This window comes from Arachis hypogaea, chromosome 8, assembly GCF_003086295.3.
Source record: "Arachis hypogaea cultivar Tifrunner chromosome 8, arahy.Tifrunner.gnm2.J5K5, whole genome shotgun sequence".
NCBI lineage: Eukaryota > Viridiplantae > Streptophyta > Magnoliopsida > Fabales > Fabaceae > Arachis > Arachis hypogaea.
In genome coordinates, this window is record NC_092043.1 from 36692422 (window position 1) to 36711001 (window position 18580).

Consider the following 18580-nt stretch of genomic DNA (forward strand, 5'->3'; position numbering starts at 1 on the left):
GATCTAGGAACAGTTAGGGGATGTCGAATACCATGATTTTCACAAAACATCTTGAATTCATTTGAAGTGAATTCTCCACCTCCGTCAGTTCTGAGAGCTTTTATCTCATAGCCACCTTCTTTTTCAACGAGAGCTTTAAACTTCTTGAAAGCTTCAAATGCTTCGCTCTTTTGTTTCAAGAAATAAACCCATGTTTTTCTTGAATAATCATCAATGAAAATAAAAAATAGGTGCTTTTACCAAGTGACAAAGGCTTGATAGGTCTACAAACATTCGCATGGATAAGCTAAGGTGGTTTGGTAGCTATTGATTTGGACTGCTTTGGAAAACTCTTTGTTGAATGTTTTCCAAGTAAGCAAGCTTCACATAACTGATGAGGATGATCAATTGTTGAAATTCCTTTTACCATCTTCTTTGTTCCCAATTCTTTGAGCCCACCAAAATTTAAATGTCCATATCTCATATGCCAAATCCATGGTGGATCTTCAATACATGACTTCAAATATATAGCTCCACCGCTTCTCATGTTTAACAAGAACATACGATTTCTTGTCATAAAAACTTTAGTAATAAGATTTCCATTTTTATCTCTAAGCCAAAGATAGCGACCTTCCATGACTATCTTGCAACCATTCTCCATAAGTTGCCCAATACTCAAGATATTATTCTTCATCTTTGGGATGTAATAAACATTGGTAAGAATCTTATGACTTTCATTCTTCAGCTCGAATAGAATCGTCTCTTTGCCATTGATCTCTACTTTTGATTCATCACCAAAATGCATGTGTCCTTTTACGTTGGTGTCGAGTGCTACAAATTTACTCCTATCACTTGTCATATGGTTGCTAATTCCATTGTCAAGATACTATGTACTATCTTCAGAATTTTGATCTTTCTTGAGCGTAAGGAATAATGTTGGTTCTTCAACATCTTCACTGTGCACAACAAGTTTATTTTCTTCTTCTTTGGATGTCTGACACTCCCAAGAATAATGTCCATTCTTTCCACATGAATAGCATCCAATGTGTCTTTTGTCAACTGTTCTTCCTCTTCCACGACCTCGAAAAAAATTTTGATTTATTTTCTATTGAGAGTAATTTTTCTTATCTCTTCCTCTTCCGTAACCACGTCCTCGTCCTCGTCCGCGGCCTCGACCTCGTTCTTGTCTTCCATTTCCGTTGGTTTCTCCTCTAGCATTCCACGAAAGTTTTGCCTATAAAACATGCTCCACATGTTCTTGCTTGCCTTTATCCATTCTTTCTTCATGGGCCCGTAAGGAACCATTCAAATGATCAATGGACATCGTATCCAAATCTTTGGACTCATCAATAGCTACCACCACATGGTAAAATTTTGAGTTGAGAGAATGAAAGATTTTTTCAACAACACGAACATCTTCTAATTTTTCTTCAAGCCTTTTCATTTGGTGCACTACCGTCAAAACTTTGGTGAAATAATTTGAAATGGATTCAGTTTCTTTCATCATTAGAGACTCAAACTCAGCCCTTAGAGTTTGAAGACGAACCTTCTTCACCTTTTCAACTCTTATGACAAAATTTTGAAGAGTATTCCAAACTTTCTTTGCATTGGTTATATCAGCAATCTTCTCAAACATATCATCATCCAAGTCTTGATAAATGATAGTAAGTGCACATTGATCTTTCTTTCTTTTATTTTCTAATTCTTCCTTCTGAGCTTCTGTTAGCTTGTTCACATTCTCTGGTTCTACATAGCCTTTCTCAACCATCTCCCATACTCCTTGAGCACCGAGAATTGCTTTCATTCGGGCTGTCCAATTATCATAGTTGAGCTTAGATAATTGTGGGCATTGAAAAGATAAAGTAGTTCCTTTTGACGAAGACATTTTATAAGTAGCTCTGATACCATTTTGTTGGAAAATAAAAGAACAAGGCACACACACTCACGAAGAATATAAAATGAAGAGAAATGTATTGAATGTATTTGTGTGTTATTATTTATGAAATGATTACATATGTATTTATACTTTTCTCTGACGTTTAAACTTAATACATCCTAATAGACAAATGATTTAAATTAAAACTAAATATCGACAACTTATTTAAACTGTGATTTCTATTCATTCTTAAATTTTAATCATCAAGTTTATTTTTAATACGTTGAACCTTCTAAGAATTTTCGGATGCTGGAATCTCCCACCGATCCGAAAAAAGAAAAACAAGGGTTCCAAAACCAAGGTTCTTTTGTCAAAGATGTGATCCATGAGGTCTCTAACCTTGCTGATTTGATGATAATGCACAAAATGCAAAGGAGAGACGAAACTGACCTTGAATTGAAGATTAGAAAATCTAAGCAAAGGATCGGTATTGTTGAGCAATACGTTAAGGAGCTTGATGACTTTTCTATTTCTCTGAGGAAGAAGAAGAAGCAAAAGGATCAACTGGTGGATCTGATTTTGATGCCTAAATGATATTTTTGCTGCTATTATTCTCATGAAACATTTTGAAGTTTTATCTCCTAACTGTTTATTTTGCTGCACTATTATGCATAATTGTAATCGCTATTAACCACCTTTATTATGAACTGCTAGAACTTTTTTTTGGATGCATGTACCTTTTTTTTATTTCCCTCCTTGATGGCAAAAGGGAAAAAATTAAAGAGAATTAACTTTTATGATTTATGTCTTAAGGACTGTATTATGCATAGACTTGTTTTCGATGTTTTTGGTATCCCTTGCTTTGGTATTAGTTTTAATTGCTCTTATATTTGCTCTGATATGTATTTTTCTTGTGCTCTGGTACCTTATATTATAAGCATCATATTTTGTCTAGTATATCTTTGCTATGTGTATGTTGTTTTAGTATATGATTAGGAACCAAAGCTTTGTGCTCTTATTCTTAATTGATAGATGCTCATAACTAGGGCGAACTTGCAGAAAATTTAGGAAAGTCATTTCTATATTCTCTCCTTAATCTAATTTTAGTCATGTTTGCAATTAAAGGATAGATTGTTGAGTTAATAATTGATTAACTACTTTGTGATTACAAACATAATTAATAATATCCTATTATACTTATTTTCTTTATAACATTGTAAGTATTAATGTATTTGCATCAAAGATCACAATCAAACAATCTATGATTCAAGCAAAAAGCAGCACATGATTGATTTAATTATAAGCAAGAATCAAATTATATATGAAAAAGAAGCTGCTGCACGTTGGGAAGAAAGCAAAAAAGAAAAGATTTCCCCTATAATGCCAACGGCTACTACCACTCAAGGTGCAAACGTTAACTTGATCAAAAGAGAAATTATTTTAATATTGAAGAAGAGATTTCAAGCTCTATATATAAAGTTTTCATTAGGGAAGAAGGCAACCAATTTGTGTATATTTCAAATCATATAAACAATCTTTTATTTCTTTATTATTTGAGTGTGTTTTTATTTTTCTTTTGTCTATATTTTACCTTACTTTAAAATATATAAAAGATAGAGAGTAGTGTACACAAAAGTTATTTTAAACTTTGAGTGTTTTATTTCGAAAATGTATTGGATTATAGTGTATTTGGTTCTCTTTAACTAGGTTAGGTTAGCACCTAAATGAATTACTAAACTTGAGATAGCTTAAGTAGTTTATAAAAGTGAATCTCTTGGAATTGATGTTTATTGATTATAATGGAAATTCTACTATTGTTGTGGTGATAACTGGACGTAAGTTACATTATACTTCGTGGCCGAATTAAGATATATCATGGTGTTACTTTTTTTAAACTCAGCAACTTCTTATTTCGCTATATTCTGTAACAGCAAAATGAGACAAAAACAAAAATAATCTTCATGTTTCAGTGTATTGCACAATCTATTTTATTAGGCATTAAAAGTGATTTATGGATTCAATTCTCTTCTCAAACTAGTTTTTTTTTAATTTTAAAATCAGAATTTTTTGAAAAATTATTATACATGTAATAATGTTGATAGAAATTGAATTTACATCTTCTTTTTTAGTAATTCAAAAATAGATTTTATTATGATTTTATTGTTTTTAATTTTAATATGAATTTAATTTTGTAGATTCTATTTTATTAATATATTTATGAACTATAAAATAATTAAATATTATGTTTGAATGAAAAAGTTAATTTGCCATGGTCGGATTGAATGGAATTGATTATAGAAATTTAGAGTGCGGGTAGATTTAAAGTTGAAAAATTCTTAATTAAAGACTTTTTTACCTAAATGTACATGTAAAATACTTTGATTCCCAATATGAGCATGGTTTGAAATTTTCTAAAAATGCGCACTTTCATTTCTTGTACGATGTTCGTGAAATGGATTTCAACATCATTTCACCCAAGGTGTCCACGAAACGGGCAAACGATATCAGGTTCACCTAGCACGAAATGGCTAGCCCATTTCCTTGATGGCAGCAGCGAAATGAAAGGAACAACTCAGGGACGCCAGACATGAAATGGAGGCACTGCGGAGGTGAGTTGTGCACTCCATGTCTCTTGTATCGCATACGAAATGTAACAAATCTGTGTGTACCGCACACGAATTAGAACAACGACTAGGTTATAAAAACCCTTCTCCTGTAGAACTAAAGCCACATTTCCAATTCTCACTTCTTCTACCCTTCCTTCCTCTCTGAAAATTTTATTTTCATAGAAACTGCTTTCACCAATTTTTTGGTGTGATAATGGCATCTGAACACATTTATGTGGTCATATATCCTAACGAAAAAATTTCGTATACAGTCGAAGGAGTGACCTTTATGGGTGATGACCCAGTTTGGATAACCATTCCCCCACAATCGTGTCTGCAACAACTAAAAAATATGATTATGATGAACACTGGGTTGATTGGAAAAAAGGAGATCAGTACGCTGATTTACAGGATGCCAGTTGCGGTAGCAAATTCGTTTGCATATTAAAAAATGCATATTAAATCTGACCAATACATGTCGATGATGTTTTCGTATCATCGTAGCATTGGAAACATCTATTCGATGGAACTTTGTGTGAAACTCCATGATGTGGGGGGGGGGGGGGGCAGTTCATCTAGTTCGAATAACATGGAGGAAATGCGAAATTCCGGTGCTGGTGAAGGCATTCCATTTTCAGATATTGGTAGGGCTCGCAGTCCCTCCTTTAATGCCTTCGTGGCCCCTGCCCAGAATGCAGAAATTCCTGACCAACGTCCATCCCCCACTGTCCATGTTGCATATCCAGAAGGAATGGCCGACGGGTTGGCTGACTCCTCTGAGGAAGACGAGATTGAGGATGATAGCGGAGAGGAAGCAGAAGTTGTTCCAGAAACCCAACCGCTTGAGGGCGAAAGGGTCATCCCAACTCGTGTCGAACCGATAAATGTGGCAAGGGTTGGAGGTCTTTCCAGCAGCACCCCTGACCACTACCTGCACCTGAGCAGAAATGTGAAATTCATCCAACCTATTAAGGTTTTCTTCCACATTAATTCCACTTCCACTCATTTTTATGAATTAAAAAAATATTCCTCCAGCACAAAAACTTTTTTTACCCCACCAACAAACACAACTATCCCATAAACCCCACTACTTTTCTTCTGTTTTCTACCCTTCGAATTGGTCCCTCCCTTCATCTCCCTTTTATATTACTTCATCCACAAGAGTACAATAAATTACCTCCCAATCCACCTACTGCATACTCATGCGGAAACTGTAATACTGGGAGTTGCTGCTTTTACTGCCTGCCTAGCCATTTTGTGTCTGCCACACGTGAGGAGTGCTATTTCGTGTGTGCCTCCCATGACTTGGCCATTTCGTGCTCGTCATACAAAAAATGGACCATTTCGTGTGTGTCATAGGTGAGATGATCAATTTCGTGTGTGCCATAGCTGAGATGATCCATTTCGTGGTTGAGACAATTGAAATGGTCTGTGTCAGTCGCCAGAAACTATTTCGCAGACACCCCCCATGATATGTCTCCTATTTCTATTTCGTGTGTGTTCCTTACGAGTTGAAAGTGCGTATTTGAGGATGAATTTCAAACTGTGTGCATTTTGGAAATTAAAGTATTTTACATGCGCATTTAAATAAAAAAAACTCTTAATCTATGAATAAGGGTAAGGTTAAATTTTAGAAAAAATTTGAACATAAGTAGAATTAAAATAAAATCTAAATCTTCCCGTATTCTATCTATTGTCCGTCCTAATTATTTCATGTACTTTTTCTATTCCGATATTATTAATTAAATTAAAGAATTGCAGCTTGCACTCCATGAATTACACCATGTGTGTAAGCGGAAAATTTGTTATTTGTCCGTCTCTTTCCCCACCCCAACCAACAAATAAACAATTTAGTTGTTCCTTTTAAGCTATTCTTTTAAAAAAATGATCATGGATGTACATTAAAATTAATTAAAAAATTAATTATCAGTATAAAATATAATATACTTTAAAATATAAATATATATTAAAAATAAATTAAATTATACATAATATATAATAACTAATTTTAATAATTAACTTTAATATATATATAATATTTTTTTTTTTTTATCTTAGTACTTTTATAAAAGTTTGGTTAATATATCATTAATAATAGTGATTTTAATATATATTTTTATGATACATGTTAGTTAAACTAAAAAATAAATACTTAGTAATAATGATGCGTGAAATAAGTTGATTTTAATTAACTAAAGAAAAGGAAAAAAATAGATTGAATAACTTACAGTTACGAAAAAAATTTGTAGCACGTGCCTTAATGTAGCCGGCGGCTGGACCACTCTTATTCACCTTTGGAATGGACAGTAGAATTAACTTACATTTTTATTTTTAATATTGGATTAATAATGATATTTTTTTAAATTAAAAAATGCTGCAGTATTTTTTTTAAAATGTAGAATGATTTAATTTAAGAAGTAAAAATTAGATCGTTTGATTTTTAAGAAGTTCATAAATCGAACTAATTTTTAAGTACAAAAATCAGACCGTTTAATTTTTATATTCGGACCCTTCTATTTATGTTTAACAAATTGAAAAAATTTTTAGAATACACAAATCGGACGGTCCGATTTGTGTACCTCAAAATTTTTTAATTTTTTAAATACAAATTGAAGGGTCCGATTTATGTACCTCCTATAATTTTAAAAAATACCAAAAATTACAATATTAAAATATATCACTCATTCTACTTCCATATATAAATTTTTTAGCCTAGAATAACTCTAATAAAATATTTTTAAGTATTACTTTTTATATTTACAGTAATAGAATTAATTTAAAATTAAAATTTATATTAGACATAATATTTGAAGTGAGATTAATATTAATTAAAAAAAGATCTATCATTTTAAATAAAGATCAAATTAAACATTGTTAATTGTACAATTTATTAAATAAAATAATTTAAAATATAATATAAAATTTAAATTGGATTAACGTTAAACATTAAAATAATAAATTTTGTATCAAATTTTTAATCAATTTTTAAAATATATAATTTTAATATTTCACAAATATTTATATAATATTTTATAGAATCTAAAATAAAATTAAACTAAACTTAAACTCAACTCCTTTGCATGCATAAATCATATTCTATATAGGGACCATACCGTAGCTTTCATTAATTAGAGGTTTAATATCATTTTATAATTGACAACAAAGTATTGGTTTAGATGTCAAATTTTATTCGTCATCACATTAAATCCAGTACTAAACTTCCGTTTGTCATTTTTAATAACCTTAAAAGTTAAAATCGTGATTAGATTATTGGCAGTTGAAGGTTATGCATACCTACGCCTTATTCTTTATGAAATCACAAACATACGAATGGATTATTAAGGCATGACTCGAATTAGATTAGATGGATGGTTAGCTCATTCATTTATTTAAATATGTGTTGAAATTTTAAATTTAGTTTTGTATATGTAATAATTTATTGCCCTATAACATATTTTTAATAGAACTTCTTCAACCTATTATGAATTAGTCTTTGACAAAAAATACTGCAAATATATATATATATATATATATATATATATATATATATATATATATATATATATATATATATATATATATATATATATTTATTTATTTATTGAAAAAGACATGAATGGTAGCCTAGCTACTACAGTACCTATATGACTAAAGTATTATATACTCTATTTCATGATAATAATGAAGCTAGGTTCATAAATGATAATTCTAGATATTTATTTAAACAGAAATTATAATTAAATTTATTGGAATTAAAATGTTTTGAAGTTTTAAATTGACAAATATTTTTAGACTGATGAGCAATAAACTAATAATTAAACTATTTTAATTTGTATCTTCGTCTATTTTCGTATAATCTCGATTAGCTATAACTTGGAATTTTATTTCTATTATTGTATAAGAACTTTGTCGACTGTTTAATTTAAATAGTAAATTTTATATATTAAAGTAAGTAATGGTAGATGAAAGTTGGGAATGGAAAAGGAATATCGGGTTCATTTAGTAAGATTGAGAGAAGTACCTTTTTTTAAAAAAATGTACAAGTAGAAAAAAAAATTATTTTACATTTACGCATATTTATTGAAGTATATTTTATTAGAATCAGAAAAAGTAAATTATTTGTATATAAAAAGTATCTAACTAATAATTTTAATAAAGTTATAATTATGGTCATATATATGGAACGCAAAAATTATTTTACACATTCTATGAAATCTTTTATATTATTTATATATTTATTTTAATAAAATAAAATAGTTGCATAGGTTATTAGCAAAGAATAAATATATTATATTTTTAAAACTTTAATTAAAATTATTTTGTTTTCATAATAATATTAAATATATACAATACACATTTTTATACACGCATACTTGTTTATACACAAACTAACACAATTTTTCTTGAAAAAGTGAAATTAATTCATTTTTGCTTCTATTTTTTTAAGAAGAAAAAAAAACAAACAACTCAAACAATAAAATAAGTATTTTTTTTAAAAAGTAATTTTGTTATAAAAGTACAAATAAATGAGCTCATTAACTAGCTTAGTTTTAATTTGTTGTAAAATCAAATATAGATAATATTGATCAATTCTAATAAAATGTCAAACTACGAAGAATAAGAAACAAAGTTCTTAGTTTAGAGTTATTTATTTTTAATTTTAGAAAATTAAAAGTTGATAATAGTATTTAGTAAATTTTCAATCTAATTAATATTAAAATAATTATTCAGACTTTATTTATTTATCTACTTGTTTTTCTTAAAAAAAAAAAAAAGTGATGGACCATGGGAGTAGCAAACTATATGCAGGCTGCAGCTCATCCCCTCATCAATTTTGGGGGTTGCATTACTTGCATGGAAAATTGTTGCCGATGTTAGCCTTTTAACCAATGCTTTGTTGCCAACTATGGAAGGTATTAAACCTTCTAATTAGTGAAATTACATCTATATATAGTGATTGGTTCTTAACTCCTTAGCATACATCGGTCCATTGCCCAGTACCATACATATCAAAAACACCACAATGTCTCTTTCAGCTTCAGTTCCAGTGATGACTTCGAGTCAACCTGCCCCTTCTAACTCAACACGACGCTCTGCAAATTTTGCTCCTTGCATTTGGCACGATACTTTCCGGAAATATGCTGATTCTGAATCTTTGGTATCTTATTTAATTTTGTATGATGAAATATCAGTATATTGTTAAACTTATACATATATTATCGTGGTAATTTTTGAATTATTACGTATATATATATTCAAAATACGGATAGTATATATCTGATCACTTCTACGCCAGAGACTCAAAATAATGCTCGAGTAAGTGTTGTAATGTGTAAATTGGATAAATTATAAGTAGTTTTAAGTCAAGTTGCTTTAACAAGAACGATAGTTGTATATGATGGGATCCCAAAGTTGTATAAAAGAAATTATCTATATTATTGTATTTCTAATATGCAAATGCAACCCCAGAATTTTCCATAACTTTTTGTATATATTTGACATATGTTTTTTATGAGTTTAATTTTGATATATTTAAAATATTTTGTATAGTCGTGTGATTATATTTATTTTTTAATAACTATATACGCCAGTTAATAAAAATAGTAGTTATTTTTTATGATATTGTGTTATGTAATTATATGTACGTATAAAGCTGTTTTATACTGACAGTGCATTAAAATTAAATTCATGTTTTGTTATAAAATATATATATATATATAATTAGTTTATGAATTTAATTTTGATACACTGTTAATATAAAATAGCTTTTCACGTACATCTAATTACGTGATCATAAATCATTAAAAATATTTACATTATTTATATTGAGGTGACCACTCAGATAAAGACGCTTATTTTATCTTTTGTCAAAGATGTCTTTATATTATGTTTTAATTGGTTTCTGTATAATTTATTCGGTGTTTCTGATCACATATTATTAAATTTCTCAAAAAAAAAATTCTTTCTAAAAACAATAAAAAAATATTTAATTTGGACTAAAACCAAATAAGTAATAAATTAACTATTAAACTTTTTTTAAAATTATTTATATAAAAAAATATATCACATTCATCAAAATATATATATATATATATATATATATATATATATATATATATATATATATATATAAAACAAGCTCAAACCTCTTAAAATTGTTATAAATAAAAAAATAATTAATTTATATTCGTATAATATACAAAACAATTACTATATTATTATTATATTATAGATTAAAATTCACTAATTTAATTTTTTTTTTCGTTTTTAATATAAGCATTAGAAATAAATTAAGTTTTTATAACTAAATAGAGTGTAACAAAATATATATAATATAAATTAGTTCTTAAAAAATTCTAAAAAATAGTTTCTTTTATTTTAGTAAAATAACTATTTATTAAAGTAGACAAAATTAATTATTTTTTTTCATATATAGTTTTTTTAAGACATAAAAATAATTAATTAGAACATTGGTTAAGATAATTAAAGTCACTATTTCATTAAATTTTTAATTTAAAGAGAAATCCTAGTTAATTTTGGTATAGAAATTTTGAATTTGAAAACATTGATAAAAATTATGTTGAATTTTGATTTATTTTATTCTCATTTAAATTAATCACTACATAAGTTAAAGTTCTGTTTTGAAGTTATATTTGAGCTTTAATCTGATTTTTAAAGTTTTAATTTACTTAGTTTGATTTTTTAACTTAGGTATCCGTGACTCATATTAAGGTTTTAAGTGTTTCGTTGAAAAAAAATAAGGTAAAAAAATTCAATTGTCACATCAAATAGTCGCTAGAACGTATAATGTAGCGGTTGTTAGTCTATCTCAACATGTCGTTAACGATTTTGTGAGACATAACTATTAAGTTGGGAGACTAAATTGAGTAAATCGAAATTTTGAAATTAGATTGAAATACCAACATAATTTCAGAGACCAATAATTATCTCTTTGTTGACAATTAAGTTGTTTTAATGGTAATTAAGATCTAATAATGGTTTATAATAAAAAAAAAAGCAGTCTTTTGCAACAATGAACCTATAGTAGTAGTTAGGGATGTTCATATATTAAATCATATTCATAAATCCACAGTATTTATCCGTATCAGATCTGTAATTTGTGGATATGATCTGATCTGTAAGATGATCGGATTAGATCGAATCGGATCCACACTCTAATCAGATAGAAGTAAATATGTTTAAAAAAATCGGATCCACACTATTATTATTATTATTATTATTATTATTATTATTATTATTATTATTATTATTATTATTATTTTGTACATTAAAAAATAAACAGGCCAAATTATTGTCATAACATAATAGAAGTATGGAAGTTTATCATTCTTCTCTAATGGAGGAAACAAAATTCTTTTCAATAGTTTATTTAACGTTTAGTAGAATAAAAATAATTTTTATTAGAATAAATTTTAGTACGAGTTTAAAATTTTTATTCATCATAAAATATTTATAGAATTACTTGTAGATATATTTTTGGAAAAAGAAAAAAAAGCATGATTTTTAATTTTATTTTTTAATAATATTAATTTTTTACTGTATATAATTATTCAATTATTTTTTAATCATATATAAATAAATTACTCTTAATAAGACTTTTTTGTTTTATTGAATTATCTTTTTAAAAAATAATTAATTATTAAAATAATTAAACTTTTCACAACAAAAATAATAAAAAAATTATGAATGAAAAAATTAGCCATCTGTTATAATTTTTTGTATTTTTATTCATATTTTAATTATAAACATAAATATAATTTGATTATATTATTTATGAAATGTGACTATAGATGTAGATAAAATTTAGTTATATTACTTATATATAGTTTCATTGTATTGTATTGCTTATAAAGTTAGATTATAATTATGATAATAGAATTGTTCTGGTATTTTTATATGTGTGACTAATTAGTGGTGATAAAAAATTACTCTTAATTATAAATAAGGTTTATAATTAAAAAATCAAAGACTCAATTAAAAAGATAAAAAAAAATTATGTTAAAATATTCTAACTCTTTAAAATAAAAATATTTGAAATTTAATTAAAAATTATTTAAAATTTAAACTCAATAAAAATTTATTTTCAATGTGTTTTGTATTAAATATATTTAATAACCTATTATATTATATTTGTTGAAATTACCTTTTATAATGTTAATTTTTTAATAACACTTTATCAAAAAAAACTATTTTTTTAGAATTTTTTAAAAATTAATTAATATTATATATTTTATTACACTACATCTTCTTATAAAATATTTATTTATTTCTAATACTTATATTAAAAATAAAAACAAAATTTAAATTAGTGAATTTTAATCTATCATATAATAATAATATAGTAATTATTTTATATATTGTACGAATTTAATTAATTATTTTTTTATTTATAAAAATTTTAAGAGCTTGTTATGTATATATATATATATATATATATATATATTTTGATGAATGTGATATAGTTTTTTATATAAATAATTTTTAAAAAAATTTAATAGTTAATCTGTTATTTTTTTATTTTAATCTAAATTAAATATTTTTTTATTATTTTTGGAAAGAAGATCTTTTAAAGAATTTAATAATATGTGATGAGGAATACCGAATAAATTATGCAAAAATCAATTAAAATATAACATGAAAATATCTTTAGTAAAAAATTAAATAGGCGTCTTCTGAATGATCACCTTATATTGATCGCATGAATAATTATTCAAAAGAACGGATATTATTATACAATAATACAAAACGCTTTGTTACATAAACAATACATCTAAATTAAAATCTTAGCTTATACACATTTTTAAAAGAAGAGTTTTGGAATAATGATTTAATTATTTCCATGTGATTTCAATATCACAGATTCAAACTATGAAAATAACCATCGAAATAATTATTAGATTAGGTTGTATACAATACACTCTTTAGATGGAGTCTTTTTTCAAATTTTGCATTAACATATTTATGCATCGGATTGTCCTTTTTATAATATATATTTTTTATTTGTTTTTATTTTTTTATTAATGAAGATAACCTAAATAAGTTGAAAAGAGAAAAAAATATATAATCTTGTTAATTTTCTTTTGTTTTTTAGTTTTTAAAGAGTCATAGTATTAAAATAGCCTAGTCTCATTTTGTAAACATTTCTATAATTATATAGTTAATTAATAAATCATATTCATTTTAATATTGACTTTTATATTTTTTAACTTCCGTTTTGGTCTTCTTATCAAACAAATAAAAACTCTTCTTTACTTATTATTACCGGTTTCGCTACGTTACCAACAGCATATCTGCCAACTTCTGCCAACTCTTATTTATAATTGTATTTCATGGGAGTGTATTTGTGGATGTGTCTAATAAAAATGTATTTTTTATAACCGTGTTTAATAGAAGTGTCTTTATAGATATATTTTATAGATGTGTCTCTTTATATATGTATTTAAAATATATTAATTATTAGACACATCTATGAACACACTTCCATGAAACACAAATATAAATAAGAGTTAGCAGAAATTGACAGATAATATGTTGGTACCCTATACTTTTCCTATTATTAAAATGACACAACTTCAAATAATCTTTTACGTTATATTTTTTCATAACTACAAAGATATATAATATAACTTTGTTGAAGTTAACTCATACTGAAAACTGAAAAGCAACTTTAGTAAATATTCGCTTTCACAAACATTTTCTATTTTTAATACTGAAAAATTAAAAAATTTATTTAACAACCAAATTAAATTGAGAAATGATGATATGCATAATAACTGAAACATAAAACATTACTACTACCAGTTTGATTTGTATCTGATTTTATTTAAGAATTACATCGAACGTATAACTTCCTCAACAAATCATCATATAATAATTTTCTTAAAAATATAATAATTTATATATTTTTTTTTATTTGCTTAAATTTTTGGATAAAATATCACAGTATCATTACATTATATTAGAATATCTATAATAGAAAGATTTAGTATTCAATTCTTATTATTTTTAAAAGAAAAAAGAAATATCATAATAAATTTATTTAGATCAAATTGAATAGTTGATCATATGTAAAGAGAAATGACGTACTCTCATCATTTGTTAATTTGTTATTCCTTTGAATTAAATATTAAATTGAAAACATTTGCAGGAAGTGAACGAAATCATGAAACAAGAAGTTCAAATGCATAAAGAAAAAGTGAAGATGAATTTGTCTTCTAATGACAATAATATCTTACAAAGACTAAGCTTAATTGATTCAATTCAACGATTGAGTATATCTTATCATTTTGAAAATGAGATTGACAGAATATTAGTACACATCCACAATGATTTTACGGACAAAAATCTTGCAATAGAAGAATGTGACCTTCACTTTACTGCATTACTTTTTCGTTTGCTCCGACAAAAAGGATATAACATTTCATCAGGTACATATAAAACTAATTTTTTTTATCTTTTATATTTATAATTACAATATTAAAAATAGCAATTATTAATTATGGATTCACACTAGTTAGTATAAATATGAATTATACAGATGTTTTCAACAAATTCAAGAATATAAAAGGAGAATTCGATGAAATAATTGTTGGTCAAGATGTTGAAGGAATGTGGAGCTTGTATGAGGCTGCACAGTTAAGAATTCATGGAGAAGATATATTAGAGGAAGCACATAAATTCACATACAATAAACTTAAGTCCATCACCAATCAATTGAGTCCATCTCTTGCTGATCAAGTCAATCAAAGCTTAGTACAACCTTTTCACAAGGCAATTCCAAGAATAATGGCAAGGTCATATATGTCTTTTTACGAAAAAGGTTCTACGCATGATGAAGTTCTTCTAAAGTTTGCAAAACTAGATTTCAATATGCTCCAGAAATGGTATCAGAAAGAAGTTGGTAGTGCCATCAAGTAAGTATTTTAAATCTAACTAAGCACTTTTTATTAGATTTTTTTAAAAAGAAAAGTTCCTATAATCGACAAGATATAATTTTTTGTACGATTAATTATAGGTGGTGGGAGAAGTTAGAATTTTCGAAAAAGGCCCCTTATGCAAGAGAGAGGATAGCTGAGTTATACTTCTTTCCATTTGCTATGAACTCTGAGCCTAAATATACTACTTTTAGAAGGGTGGTGACCAAAGTGGTTCAATGGATGACTATATTTGATGATACTTATGATGTCTATGGAACAATCGAAGAACTTGAGCTCCTCACACAGGCAATCCTAAGGTAAGAATTGACCAATTTTATATTATTATGCTACATATCTCAATTAAAAAGAATCTATACATGATCAATGAGTTTATATTTATTTTGGTCATTATCTTAATAATTTAATTTCACGATCACGTTTCTTTCTTAATTAGTTTTTAATCTTTTTGTGTTTCAGATGGGATATTAGTTACATTGAATCTCTTCCAGAATGCTTTAAGGCGATTTTTAATTCAATTGTGGAACTTGTTGATGAAATAATAGAGTTAAATGCTGGAAGTGGAGAATCAGACTTGCTATTGCAATGTCTCAAACAAGCCGTAGGCTTTATTTCTTATTTTTTTTAATTTTAAATTAATTATTATATTCATTAATCATCATTTTAATGAAGTATTCATCAATTAATTTATCTTCAGTTGTCTCATTATGCACAAGGTTACATGGATGAAGCAAGATGGTGTCATGAGGGATATATTCCACCATATGATGAGTATAAGGTTGTTGGATTTGCTAATTCAGGATATCAACCGCTTACAGTAATATTTATTGCTTTGGGAGAATTTGCAACCAAAGCTCTTTATTGGGTTTCTAATAATATTCCACCCATCCTACTAGCTTCGACACTTATTGCCAGACTCACAAATGATTTGGCTTCACACAAGGTATATTGTTAGAGATATAATTATTTATATATCTCTTTCTATTATCTTAAATTTAAAAAAAAATAATTTGTTGACATAATATTAGAACTTTTATAATAAAAAAAAATTTAGAATTCGATCGTCTTCTAAAAAAATAGCATAAAATAAATAAAAAAATTATAAAAAAAATCAAGTAAAACCCAAAAAATTCTTATTTAAGAAGACTGTGTTAAAAAAATAATTTCATGATATATATATATATATATATATATATATATATATATATATATATATAATGTTGACATACATACATATCAAAGGAGAGAGTTTTTCATAAAATTATTTATTTTTAAAATTATTAGGTAAAAGTCCTTCTAGAAAGCTAATAGATTATTTGTACAATGTGTACAATGGGCTATTCACATCCGAGCTATTCAGTTACAAAGTTACAAAATGAACATTCTTCATTGTACAATGTGTACAATGGGCTATTCACATTCAGGCTATTTAGTTACAAAATGAACATGTCATGATACCACTCATTCTAAAAACTTCAACTGATGAAAAAAGATAACACTAATGGTTATATCTCTAATATTTCTTAAACCTCTATTGTACACATTGTACAAATATTCCATTAGCTCCTCATATTTTTTTTAGATAAAATAATATAAATTATAATATATTTAAAATATTTTTAATGTAAGAGCTTCTTTTTATCATCATATCATAAAATAACTTTTCATAAATAGTTATATTGCGAATAGAGTTTAATTTTAATCGATGGTAAATAATCACTAATTTATTTTAGGTATTGATCATTTTATAAGGGTGTAATGAAAGAACTACTAGTTGTAAAAAAAAAACTTAATAATTTTGACTTTTTTTATTTATTAGCTTTTGCATAATAGCATGATAATATGATTAAGTTGATGGTGAATATTTACATGCAATTGTCTTTATATGAAATTTTTAGTTGAGAATTATTATATAATTTGATATATTTGACTAAATTATTATTTAACGATTTTCAACTAACAATTTCATATAAAGATAACTGCACGTGAATTTTCACCTTAAGTTGATAGATATAAATTAAATCCATTTGCTACTAATAAGATATTACTATTTTATGTTTTAAGTATTATTTTCTAATTCATGGGCCTATACTATCTTATTTCCCTAAATAATTGAATCAATATTAATTTAACAAAGTCATGATTAATTTACACACACAAGTTTTTAGTGGAATATTTTAATACTTTTTGACAATGATATATATGTATAATTCAACTTTTAATTTGAATTTGATCAATTATTTAATTTGTAACATAGTCATATAAGTGATTTTTGTTAGACCAATAAATAATTAAGCAATTTCACTGAATTTGGTTAGAAAAAATGCATGTACACGTATCGCATTAGATTTCTGTTTCTAAATCATAGGCCTATTTTGAACCAATTATTTGTAGTTTGAGCAGCAAAGAGAACATGCTGCTTCGGCCGTAGAATGTTGCATGAAGCAATATGGCTTTTCAGAAGAGGAGGCCCATGAATTCATCAAAAAGGATATCAATAATTACTGGAAGGATATAAATGAAGAGTACCTCAAGTTAATTGAATATATCCCAAGGCCAGTCCTTGATTGCATTGTTAACATGGCACGCATATGTGAGTTTCTATATGCAAATTTTGGGGATAAAATTACAGATTGTGCACTCTGTAAAGACCACATTGCGCCACTGTTTTTGGATCCCGTGGTCGTGTAGCAGTTTTATGGTCCTAATAAGCTTTTGAGTGTTTGGCCTTAATTAATCTTTAATTATATGCATGTATGGTGTTCTTGTCCTGTTGTTATTGTTGGTTTGTATTGTCTTGGAAGGATACCAAGTCCTTTGTCAACGGTTAGTTTTTGTATGATGTTAAATTCCAAAATTATTTTTGTTGTGCACACTAAATAATTTTCGAAATCCCAATTACATCAATAATTATGTGTTTGAGATCGTTAAAAATGTGTATTACTTTAGTTTCAGATTCGTTTCTTTGTTAATAGCTTGCTGGAGTAATTTGATGACATAGATCTTTAGTGATATATGCCACATTATAATTTGGTCATATATAATAAGAATTTAGTTTTAATGTACTATCAGTATAAAATCATTTTATATGTGCATTCAATTATATAATGTCATATTAGTAAAAATAACTACTTTTTATTTGAATCACGTGAATGGTCATCTAA

General features: G+C 26.5%; 2 protein-coding genes across 2 annotated transcripts; one reads left to right on the forward strand and one right to left on the reverse strand.

The window, feature by feature from the left end:
• Positions 1-1213: 1213 nt before the first annotated feature.
• On the reverse strand, positions 1214-1783 carry LOC112705331 (uncharacterized). The gene has a single exon (XM_025756162.1). It carries the CDS (start codon positions 1781-1783, stop codon positions 1214-1216), a length of 570 nt encoding a protein of 189 aa, XP_025611947.1.
• A 7658-nt stretch (positions 1784-9441) lies between these two features.
• Positions 9442-18323, forward strand: LOC112708427 ((-)-germacrene D synthase-like). Its single transcript, XM_029288791.2, has 7 exons — positions 9442-9619; positions 14630-14909; positions 15020-15395; positions 15497-15715; positions 15876-16017; positions 16114-16359; positions 17811-18323. The coding sequence occupies exons 1-7, from the start codon at positions 9485-9487 to the stop codon at positions 18105-18107; spliced, it is 1695 nt and encodes a 564-aa protein (XP_029144624.2). The 5' UTR covers positions 9442-9484; the 3' UTR covers positions 18108-18323.
• The last annotated feature ends 257 nt before the right edge of the window (positions 18324-18580 follow it).

Excerpts from the sequence above, each read along its gene's own strand:
- LOC112705331 (XM_025756162.1), bottom strand. The coding sequence starts at position 1,783 with ATGAAAGCAATTCTCGGTGCTCAAGGAGTATGGGAGATGGTTGAGAAA.
- LOC112708427 (XM_029288791.2), top strand. The coding sequence starts at position 9,485 with ATGTCTCTTTCAGCTTCAGTTCCAGTGATGACTTCGAGTCAACCTGCC. Across the intron at positions 9,620-14,629 it reads ATGCTGATTCTGAATCTTTG|GAAGTGAACGAAATCATGAA; the intron begins GTATCTTATTTA and ends AAACATTTGCAG. Across the intron at positions 15,716-15,875 it reads CTCACACAGGCAATCCTAAG|ATGGGATATTAGTTACATTG; the intron begins GTAAGAATTGAC and ends TTTGTGTTTCAG.